Source organism: Tripterygium wilfordii, chromosome 12, assembly GCF_013401445.1.
Source record: "Tripterygium wilfordii isolate XIE 37 chromosome 12, ASM1340144v1, whole genome shotgun sequence".
Classification (NCBI taxonomy): Eukaryota; Viridiplantae; Streptophyta; class Magnoliopsida; order Celastrales; family Celastraceae; genus Tripterygium; species Tripterygium wilfordii.
In genome coordinates, this window is record NC_052243.1 from 2314677 (window position 1) to 2326235 (window position 11559).

Sequence of the window (11559 nt, forward strand, 5' to 3'; positions counted from 1 at the left end):
TGGATCCTCCACCAGAATTTCCATCGCAGTGTTATTGCGCATACCCCTGTTAATTAATCTCTTCATTGTTATTGCATCTCCTTTGATGTTTCACATAAAGAAATACAATGAATGAATGAATAAGAAAAACTTCATGCCTTATATAAAATCTTCTTGGATCATTTGTGAATCTATTCTCTTTAAACTACTTATGGTTATGAAGAATAATTTAATAAATATGATATGTTTTCGTTAAAATCCAATGTATACATATAAGAAGACCATATAGGGAGGAAATTAAGACCCGACAAGAAGATAAATGTAGGGGTGACAAAACTCTATCATGTTCGGATGTCCAAAGATTGATTTAAGGCCGGAATTCCAAGATTCAGCCTTGGGCCCAGGAAAATCCTTGCACCACAGTTTTCATGATTTTTATGTTTGTTGGTCCCCTTGATGATCTGAAACGAAATGACCAAGAGGCTCCATGAATCAATATGATGACTCCACCTTCTTAATTTCCGGCATTAAGATCAGTGCTCCCAAGAGCACAAATCCTCAACCACGGTGAATGTCGACTTCGAAGGTTCATCTAATAATTTTCTTTCAATCGTCGATATGTTAATGTTTTTGTTAATCGAAGATGATGAGAACCGGAATGTGCAATCTCGCGGGTCTCTCGAGTCCGATTTCTATAGAGATTCGAGATTCGTGTCCACATGCAGAGAAGATTATCCGCAGATTAGTCCGTCAACTGTTGAAGACTGGGCCAAAACTTGCTCCTCTCTCTTGCGCCTTGTCGTGTTCCATGACTGCTTCATTGAGGTGAACCTGCTTTTTCTCGGTCTTGAATCTTGATCGGTTTTACTGCATAAGACTTGATTTGGTTTCTTGAATTTTTGGTATATTTATCCGGTGACTAGGTTACAAGGTTCTGATTTCATGATATTGATTGGTGTTCGATACTGAATTTAGTACTCATTTATTTACGCCATTTCTATAGTTGAGGAGGGATTCTGCTGTAGTTAGGGTTTTGATGGGTGAAGTAGAAGATCAATTTTGTACAAATTTTTTTCGCCATTTCTTGAAGAGGGATTCTGCTGTTGGCTAGGTATTACTGGGGAATCTTGTCGAAGCTTCTTTCTTTGCTTGCCATTTCACCTGGTATTTTCTTGATATTCTCCCTATTTGATTGCTTCTTTTAGTGAATTATGGGAGGGGATTTTCTTTTCTTGCTGATTTACAATATGTGTTTAGATATGCTCTTGTAGAACATTTTGTTACATTTCTCTCTCACGGTTTAAACTTGCTGACCTTGTTTTTGGGTTTAGGGATTTGATGCTTATGTTCTCTTGGATCCTGCCGTAGGAGTTGACACAGAGAAAGAGTCTCCTCCCTATGAAACTTTAAAGGGTTTCGGTATAATTCACTTGATAAGGCTGGTGGCCCATTCTATCCACTTTACACTGGGAGGAGAGACAGTAATATCATACAAGGATATTTCAACGTATGAGCTACCTTCACCCCCGTGCTGATCTATCTGAAACTCTTGCATCTTTTGCGTCAAGGGGATTCGATGAAAGAGAAATGTCAGTCTGCTAGGTATTGATATTCTTTTGCAGGTACCTCCATTTTTTGTTTGGTATCATTTTATTTCTTGCATCCGATTTGAACAAGTAGTATGCAAATCTTCAATAAATTGACTTTAGGGCTTTGCTTGGATTGAAAAATGAAGAGTCAAGGGATGAGACTATCTTTACTCACCCTTACTTGGATAAGAGCCCTAGTTAAGGAGACTTAAGAGATTTGAGTTACAAAAATACTTTTATTAAAGTTGAAATGTGTGAAAAAAATTTTATGGATGATTTAGGAAATAATAAACAGACTTTTCTCACACCTCACAAACCTCCCACCTCACGAGTTAGGAAGTTCAGTTGTTTTATGTCTTATTCCACCTTGTAGTTTTCTATACTGTCATAGAGGCATGGCTAGCCATACTTGTAAATTCAAGCTTACAAAGAATTTTGCAGTGGAATATTTTTAGCTGATCAAATGTGTGTATTTTGAGGCAGTATGAAAACAATCTGCAGATCAAATGTGCAATGCATGGTATGAACATAGTAGATCTTAGACTGATCTTATGATGCTTTAATGTTTATAAGCTACATATGATTGAATTCCTGGTATCTAAAGAAACCAAATCAGGTGATATCAATCAGTAAAAAGACAGAGCTTAAGCAAATTGCGACTGAAGTGGGAAGGATTAGAAATACAAAATGCCAAGAGCACACAGAGATGCAGACACAATCAATAGGGGAAAAAAGAGAGAAGAAATTAAAAAAAACCAATTGAAGATTCATATGCACAGGAAAGAACTTATGAACATTGATACCTAAAACCGGACTGAGCCTAGTCTCCGCTTCGAATTGTTGATGCTGGCTGAAGCTTGTGGAACAGAAAAGTCTGAGTACATATCAGTGAAGAAGTTGTTCACCATGTCAACATACACTGGGCTTTTGAGGCGAGAGTAATAGTGGAGTGCCTCTTCTATGTCCAACACTTGCTCCATATCACCTACATCTGACATTTCCAGTTCCTTCATCTTTTGTGCTAAAACACACACTCCTCCCTTTGTGTTTTGTGAACACTGATATTCTCTTTTACCTAACTTAGAACTTCTTTTATTCTTCTCTTCTTGTTTGTTCTTCAATGGATTTTTTTGTACAAGTTCCATAACACTTCCACTGCATTTGCCTTCTTCTTCTTTTGACTCTTTAGATGCTACCAAAATAATATTCTTTCTCCTCTCTGCCTTTTCTAGATCACACTCCCATTCATCACAGAAGTCGGTGTAGTATCCATTCGTATGCCGATCTTTTGGCTTCTTGCTTCTGCAAGAGAGAGGATTGAATGAAAGGGATCTGGGTAGTTTTTGGTACCTTCCATAGAATACAGACTTGAACTTTTGAAGGGTTTTGTGGAAGAAATTTTTGGTTTTTTGCATGGATTCTCTTAGCTGCATTTCTGTCTCTGTGTCTCTAATGTTTGGCTTCTTATTTGCAGCAGACAGATAACCAAGACAAAGGCCATTGAAGCTTCTTAAGGGTAGTAGCTAGAGACAAAGGCTAAAGGTACTAAAAGGACATGATCTTCTGTTTTTTCTTGGAAGCTAGTAACCCTATGATTAATATCATAAAGATCAAAGGGCCAGACTTTGAAGTATTAACACTAATAGCTTCACAGACACACTTGTGCAAAAGATAATCATTACTTTCTTTACCGAAAGATTAAGAAAGTAATGTCTTAGGAATATAATGACCTTCTGTTCTTGGTTTTTTTGACTACTTGCTGTCTAAAGTGCAGCTGCATTGATTAAGATGCAAAAGCTAAAGATATCAGGTTAGTAATTTGTGAAAGCTTATTTAATCCAAAATTTAAACTCAATCTTACGGATTGTAGTATTTTTTGTCCTATCACATATGTTGAGATGGACGCACACGATTCCACATGATTCATGTTTGTCCATCTCAACATTTGGGATAGTCAGGACAAAATTTTTGTGATCAAGGAAGAATGCATTTAGTGATAACTTACTTTTTATCTGCACAATGATCATTTAAATGTAATCAATTAATTGATAGACCTTCCAGTAGGCATTGTAGGTGGAATCGTTGTCACTGCATTTACAGGGGAAGAGCTTCAGCCTTCATGGTCCCCCATTTGTTATAAAGCTGCTGTCCCCAAAGGACAATGGCCTTAGTTAATACAGAGATAAGATGCACTTGGGATCTTTTGCAGTGATGTCATTTTCTCACAGTTGTCCAAGTAAAAAAAAAAAATCCTTCAACCAACTCCGACATGTGGATTTTCTTTTACTGTTTATTAACAACGGATAAAACTAAAAATACACAAGTCTGCAATTAGATTTGTGATATGAACCCTGTACACAGAGCAAAATCATGCCTGCATGAACCATAAACAACTCTGTATGCTGCAAACCATAGTCCTAATAGAGAGAACCATGAAAGAAACATAGGTTACATCGATACAAGCAAATACAATAATTGATAACCTAAACAACACAATAAACGCGACAGCGAAAACAACCGTTGTCCACAGATATTCGACCAATAGTTAAGAAGATCAGAGACAATTCAAATCCCATCAACTCCATTGATGGACAATATCCATTGAGAGACAAATCTCAAATACATAAACAACATATGAATGAAAAGAATTGGAAAAAAAAGGCAGGCCTTGAGCTCCAGTATTCTTCATGGGAGAGGCTACACCATGCCCAAACAGATCACACAAATTTGAGGCCCAATGTGGCTTACTGGCCATATTTGAAGGGTCGAATGAGACGCCCGATATTGATGAATATATGTGCTAGCCTGCCAGGGGATCCCACGTGGAAGGAAAAGTAATGATCCTGGGGAGCACAAGTTAATGGGCCTACTTGCACATTGGGTTTTTATATACGAGATGGTGGCCCATTTAGCCCAAAAGTCATGACCTATGAGTTTGGTTAACGAACTTCCATATATATACTAGGCTGCTGTATTCACAAATTTACTTGGTTAAACTGATGGTAGTACCTACCAGCCAAATATCAAATTTCCAAGAACACTATATGAGCACCTGTAAATATCTCTGGGACAGTATAAATTGAATCTCTGCGACAGTATAAATTGAATCAAGTGATCCAAGAATGCATTGGCTAATCAGATAAAAGACTCATTGTGGAAAATTTGAACTTCAAGTAATACTATTTACGACATACTCTGAAGAATTGATGCAGCAGCCGATGGACTTCTCCATAATTACTAGTTGCAGAAACAAGACGATTTTTTATCCACTGTGGAAGCTTGCTAGTTGGGTCCGAAAAGCTTCGTTTCAAGGGATCGGATATATACCGCTTGTCAACCAACAAAATTGCTGCATAGTCATTTTTGTGCCTTATTGCTCTACCTAAAACACAAAAAAGAGCACAGTAAATCAAGGGCAGGCAAACCATTTAAACGACTTCTAGGTCTATTAGAAACAATATGCCAAGAATGAACTTACCAATAGACTGATTAACAGATTTCATACAGAGGTTCTCGTAATATTCTTTTCCTCTGTGCTTGCAACTTCTTAATATGCCAAATGCAGCCTGAATATCTCCATCATAATATTGATTATCGACTGGGTATTTGGTAGAATTTGACTGCCCCAAGCCTTCAATATGCTTCACCCTCTCCATCAACTCAATGTCAGATGGGTTTGGGTAGGGCAATCCAACCATAACAATACATCTACCCATCCCGTCACTGAAGTTGATGCCTTCTGATATCTTTCCACCAACTATGGCTAAAAGTATAGCACCATTATGGGATCCTTGGTCTTCTTTAGATCTTTTAGACAATGTATCGATTATCTCCTTGTATTGCTTGAGAACAATTTCTACATCAGTGTTTTTTCGAGGCTCTCTGAAGACGTGCTTTTTCTTCATAATCCTTTCAAGGATGCCAGACTTCTTCCAAGCCTCGTATACCTTTCCTTCATATTCGAATGAAGAGAAGAACACAACAATACCCTCTGGTACCACAGTCACCAAATTGCAAAGCAGGAGCCCTAGCTCCTCTATCTGTCACAGAAATTAAGAGAATTAGTCAAGCATCATATATCACTGAATGCATAAAAGGACTAGACCACCATAGAAGGTAAGTCACCTTCTCAAATTAACAGAAACCACAATAAATTTTATTGCATAAACTTCTAGAAATGAGGAAGAACGTATACTGTTATTAACTCACGACTGTTGGCAGGCTCCTGGAGTTGTAGCTAAAATCAAAAGACCGACCAGTAGGACCATAGGAAACTGCAACTGGCATAATATTCTCAGGAGGGACTATATGATTGCATGAAAAGAAATGTAGTTCACTTAAAGGCAACCATGGGAATAGTCTCTCTCTTGTCTCTTCTATGGGTTGCAAAGTCCCCCCAGCAAGTATGACAGCATGTGCTTGCCCTGCAATCTGGAGTTTTGGAAAGAAATTTCATAAAGAGGCTCGAAATTTGACGTTTTCTTCCCTGAATATTGATCAGGAAAAATAAATCCTTGGAGCGCATGAAAGTTTTGTTTTTTTCTCTCAGTTTCTAAGAACCAAAAGGAAACTAACCTCTGAAAAAATCTTCTCTCCTGTAAGCATGACATATTTCAAGTATCCTCCTTTTTGTCCGAAGCATGTTGGTCTTGCCCTAGAGATTATTATTCGTCCATCGCTATCCTTATTTATCAGTGACAGCAACATATCCACCAGTGCCTGGAAACCAGCCAGAGAGCTTTCCTCCTCATAACTTTCCCAAGAATCTTTGAGTGCCAAACCTTCGTTTAAGCGGCTGACTTTATCTCCATATCCGCTGATCTGTAAAACGACATTCATTATGATTTTAGAGTTGGGACTCTCAGAGGAAGAAACTATTTGCCAGCCCTTTGGTAGAATATGGAATCACCTTGTGGATGATATTACTTTCCTTTATGTACTGTACCAATTTGATCATGTTAATGTTGTCTATATTGAGAGAAAATAGAAAATCATTAATGGCCATCGAGGAATCAAATGCATTGATCGATCCAGCAGCTTTTTCAGCATCTTTGCAAGTGTCTACATAATCCATATCCTTCTCAAGTAGAGACTGAAGGAGAGCTCGAGTGATAACCATCAGAGTTTGGATATGTCTACGATTGCCAGGACCCAAGAGATTGCGAAATCTTCCAAAGTACTTCTCTATGTGCAAATGAACAGTCTCCAACTGAAATAGATAGAGAGCGGTTATCTTTTTAAAAAAAGTTCCAAGATCTCCATGTGATTTCAAATATTTAATCGTCCACATGAACTACTTAGTTTAGCCTGGTACAAATGAAGGTTTTAAAAGTATCTCCAGCGCAAAAAGGACTGCACATCTGTGACTGAATAAAAAGTGGCTAATTGAGGGAACTAGGAGATGTTCTCAAAGAAAATCCAACTTCATACACACTCTAAGACCAAGCTTTGTCTACTACCTATCAAAACCAACGAAAGATAGTAGACCAGGCTTTTTTTCTTTCTTTTTTCTTCAGCAACTCATAAGCTAGCTTATTTCGTAACTTTAGCCCGTTTGGTGGAGCTTATGAGCTAGCTAATAAGTTTGATATAGTATTTAGTTTGGTAAATCGCTGATGGCAGTGTTAAAACCCAAAACTTATCCCAGAAACCTTTTTCCCTTTTTTAACACCTTATAAGCTAGCACTTACCAAAAAAAGAAAACAGAAACGCAGATTGACATACCTGTGACAAAGTAATTTTTGCATCATACATGCTAATGAGGGAGTCCGCTAGGTTGTGAGCCTCATCTATTATAACAATATTGTTCTTCAAATTCAGACCAAGTGATTCACGTGACGATTTTGACAGAAGAGATTGATAAGGAAGAACCACAAGATCTGCCCCCAGGACCATGCTTCGAGAGGCATAATATGGACATGTTCCTAAACTTCTGCCAAGTTGAATAAGATCTTCAATATCCAATGCTCCATTGTGAGATGCTTCAGACCTAAATTGTCTCTGAAGCTGATGTTTTCTGAGCATTGGGCATCCAGATGAAGCCTTGGTTCGATGTCTTCTTCCATCTGCACCTACATTCTGCAGATCAACAATGCCATCAGCTAGAAGAAAACCTTGCATACAAGCAACTTATATTATTGAAAACCATTAAGAAGAGAACAAGTTCAGAATCTTTCCACTTGCAGATAACCTCAGAATCAGGAACACATGAGGTTAATTCAGCTGAGATAGACACTCTGGATATCAAAAGCTCTTTGACCTATTTCACGATTCACCTTATTTTCAATCCAAGATGGATCTTGCAAAATATAAAATGCATGTAATACCTATTAAATAAAATTTACATAAGAAAAATATACATAAAACCAGTTGCTAAAATCCATCAATCGAAAAACAGTGGGTAGAACTAGAAACGTGTTTGTGTGAAGGGATCATTTATAAATGAATCAGCCATTATTAATTTCAAACAGTACATGCAAACTTTTATCTCTACAATGCATGTGGTGGGGCAACTCTAACCAGAGTTTTTAGCTTCAACGAGGACTGTCAAATTTTCACATGGAAAAAAGCTTATTCAAAGTCCTTCACAAGCATCTGACATTGACAGGAAGATAATGATCAATCACTTATATTTATGCACAACATTATAATGATTGAATCTTAGTTACCCATATGGGCAGGAGTACCGGTATTAGCATACATCAACGAAAGAACAAATGACAGTATAAGAATATTAGTTTTATTTTTTTTTTGGGAAAAAACAGTATAAGAATATTTGTGAAACGAGGAACCTCCCTAGGGTAGATTACTAGATCAGTTTGAGGATCGTTTGTACCTTAATTTTTGAAGTTTCATTTTTCTTGTTCTTCCGAAGATCCAAGCACCGTTCGTTAATGCGGGTCGAGTTTCCTAGTTTAAGAACCTCTGAAATGCAATAGCACAAAAAGTGAGAAACATGCAAATATAATTTACTAACTCAGTTACCAATTACAATACCTTCATTGATGCAGAGATTCTTCCTAGAGCCCAAGCACACAACATTTATTTCATTTGCAAAGACAGTTTTCCTTAATTCCTGTATGAACTGTGAAAGCTGTGAATGAGTTCGACTGCAGAAGTAAACCTTCATCCTTCCCTCATCCTCCTCCTTCTCATTAGTCCCATCTTCCTCCCTTTCCTCATCGCTTGACGAACATATAGAAATCCCACCAGGCTTTCTTTTTGACTTCCCACCACCTAGAGCCCTTTCCTCGTCACTTTCATACTCTTCCAACAAAAACTCATCATCAGACAACTCTTCTGCATCATTTTTCTTTTGCAACTTCTCAGACAGTTTATCCATGGGAGAGCACTCCTCCTCACCACGTGCAAACAAATCTCTATAACTTTCTTGGTTACTGCCCTTACCCTTCTTTTTTGATTGACATACATCTTTTTTCTCATTAATTTTCTTTTCTGGAGGTTGATTACTTTTGTTCACATCAAAATTTCTCAGCCAAGCAGGTTCATCATCACAACCAACTTGACCCTCACTTTTCTGATTAGCTACAGAATCATCTCTTATTTGCAAATTCTCTTTTCTTCTCTGGTCAAGCACCCACTGGAAAGCACTACAAATGATACTCAAGGTTTTCCCAGTTCCTATTGCAACACAAGAATCACGACATAATCCATAAGTAAAGAACAAAAACAAAACAAAATCATATCTATGTGCCTTACTTAACAAATGGAACCAGATTTCCAAAACAGATGTATATATTTTGTTCTTTCAGTTTTCATCCAAGCAAGCCACTGTTGTGTTAATTGACAAATGTGAATACAAGAATTCTCACTCACAGTATGCCTAATGCAAGGATTTAGATTCAATGCTTCAAATTTGCCTCTTCTTCTAATGATTCAGACCGGGAAGTACTAACAACATAAAAACTACGAGCTTCAATCAAATTACAATTTAATTTTCGTGCCGTGAGTGGAACAAATGGGCGAAGAAATGCAAGTGAAATTGAAAAAGTGAAAACACCCATAAGTAATGCTTAAATACACAATACGCAGTAAAAAGTACCAGTGGGACTTTCGAGCATGGAAACGCCGCCTTTATCCAATGATTGATATAGGGCATTCATGAAATCGACCTGGATCGAGTAGGGTTTATATGGAAATCCTGCAAATTTCGACCCCCCTTCTTCTTGTCCCATACCTCTATATCTCCCCTTCTTTTCTGAAACTTAAAATCCTCGATATGAAGATTTCTTCTTCGGATTTTGGGTTGATTTCGTTGTCTTTAGATGATTCTTCTTAATCTGTCACAAGAAAACGGGAACGGAGCTCTCTGTTTTCGAGGGGGTTGATTTTCCCGCGTGAAGCGAAACATAGGGTTTATTTCCCGGGTGTTGGACTGGACTGGATGTTGGGTCAGATGGGCCATGGACCCTTTCTAAGGGTGCCTCCTAAGGCCTAACTTACTACTTATTGGGCCTGGTTTTCACAAACATGCAATTTGGATCAAAGGGCCCATTTAAAGTTATGGAATGGAGTTGACCGCACTAGATCGCCACTTCGCCCTCTAAAAACCCTAGCCATATATCTCCTCTCGTTACGCCGCTTGCGAGTCTTAAATCGCCTTCCTCCTCCACGGCTAGGGTTTCTCTGCAGCAGTCGCAGCAATGGTAACACAAATTAGACTTCGTTTCTGTTTCTTTTTCTGAACACTAGATGTAAAGAAAGTATATGCTGATCTATGTAATTGGAAATTGACGACAGGGTAAGGGAACTGGGAGTTTCGGTAAGAGGAGGAACAAGACCCACACACTTTGCGTTAGGTGTGGCCGCCGCAGCTTCCATCTTCAGAAGAGTCGCTGCTCCGCCTGTGCTTTCCCCGCTGCCCGCAAGAGGACATGTATGTGCAAATATGATTTTGTTTGAGTTCTATGTACCATTGCATCCAGTGATTTACGTATATGTGAATTTATTTTGCTAATTTTAATGTTAATGTTCTTGTTCATATGGTATTGTTTTCTTTAGTTCTGTTTTATATTAACTTCTTGTCGATTGTAAAAGTAACAGTCGTTGTGAATAAACTTTAGCTTGATAATTGAATTTTGGTCTGTAGACAACTGGAGTGTGAAAGCGATCCGTAGGAAGACAACTGGAACTGGTAGGATGAGGTATCTCCGTCATCTCCCTCGCCGCTTTAAGAGTGGTTTCAGAGAAGGTGATAATCATTTCTCTTCTGCTATTATTAAGTTTAATCGTGAGTTCTTCTTGTTTCTGTTCTCTTCTTAATTGTCTTTTATTTTGTTGATTAGGCACTCAAGCTGCACCAAGGAGTAAGGGAGCAGCTGCAACTGCTTAAGCCTATAATCATGCATGTGGGCAAACTTTGGGGAGTGAATTACATGATTAATTGTTGTTTATTTCGTGGGAAAATTTTTTGGAGACATTGTTTGGAAGTTTCAACTTTTAATGCTTTTTAGTATTATTGTAGTTTCCTTGATATGAAGTTACTTTCAATTTTGGAGTGGATGATGAAACTCTCTTTGGTTTGATGTTTGATGGAAGTCAGCTATTTTATGTTTTTTTATCTTTTCACCTTCAACCTTTGAAGGACAGATATATGGAATTACTCACTAGAAAGATTAGGTAAAAAATTGTGGCATATGGGTTTGCTCTTATGAATTGTTATCTGTCCTGGTTAATTTTAGTAAATTAATTTCCTTAAGATTTTAAGTTAGATGGTTCATAACTAAATACTGTTTCTTTTCAATTTATTCCCTATACTGTATGGTATTGGTTTGCATTCTGGATTTACATATTTTGTTAATCTGGTTCTTGGATACCGGCTCAACTGTATTTATGTTCAAATCTTTGAGTCATTGGCATTTTCTCATGATGTCTGAGTTAAAGAAATTGTTCATGTGTTACTGATTACCTCATATCAAGCTTGTGTCGTGAAACTCGTACTGTTAAGTGGCTATTTATTGTGTTTATAGTC

General features: G+C 37.7%; 4 protein-coding genes across 12 annotated transcripts; 2 read left to right on the plus strand and 2 right to left on the minus strand.

Moving 5' to 3' along the window:
* Positions 1-316: 316 nt before the first annotated feature.
* Positions 317-3568, plus strand: LOC120011452. 9 transcript variants are annotated; one of them, XM_038862566.1, is made up of 4 exons: positions 317-804; positions 1070-1143; positions 1348-1601; positions 3043-3568. In XM_038862566.1, exons 1-3 carry the CDS (start codon positions 623-625, stop codon positions 1512-1514), a joined length of 423 nt encoding a protein of 140 aa, XP_038718494.1. In that variant the 5' UTR covers positions 317-622; the 3' UTR covers positions 1515-1601; positions 3043-3568. The 9 variants fall into 9 exon arrangements, 5 of the variants coding, with proteins under 5 accessions (XP_038718494.1, XP_038718496.1, XP_038718497.1 ...); XM_038862568.1 differs by having other exon boundaries at positions 3046-3568; XM_038862569.1 differs by having other exon boundaries at positions 1348-1581.
* On the minus strand, positions 2092-3036 carry LOC120011451. The gene has a single exon (XM_038862565.1). The coding sequence runs from the start codon at positions 2999-3001 to the stop codon at positions 2372-2374; it is 630 nt and encodes a 209-aa protein (XP_038718493.1). The 5' UTR covers positions 3002-3036; the 3' UTR covers positions 2092-2371.
* A 436-nt stretch (positions 3569-4004) lies between the features above and the next one.
* LOC120011450 (ATP-dependent DNA helicase DDX11) lies at positions 4005-9908 on the minus strand. Its single transcript, XM_038862564.1, has 9 exons — positions 9631-9908; positions 8565-9209; positions 8404-8492; positions 7293-7646; positions 6478-6777; positions 6144-6389; positions 5778-5999; positions 5047-5608; positions 4005-4950 (listed from the first exon to the last, which is right to left on the minus strand). Exons 1-9 carry the CDS (start codon positions 9761-9763, stop codon positions 4748-4750), a joined length of 2754 nt encoding a protein of 917 aa, XP_038718492.1. The 5' UTR covers positions 9764-9908; the 3' UTR covers positions 4005-4747.
* Positions 9909-10105: 197 nt separating this feature from the next.
* LOC120010884 (60S ribosomal protein L37-3) lies at positions 10106-11148 on the plus strand. Its single transcript, XM_038861794.1, has 4 exons — positions 10106-10234; positions 10329-10464; positions 10678-10779; positions 10874-11148. The coding sequence occupies exons 1-4, from the start codon at positions 10232-10234 to the stop codon at positions 10918-10920; spliced, it is 288 nt and encodes a 95-aa protein (XP_038717722.1). The 5' UTR covers positions 10106-10231; the 3' UTR covers positions 10921-11148.
* The last annotated feature ends 411 nt before the right edge of the window (positions 11149-11559 follow it).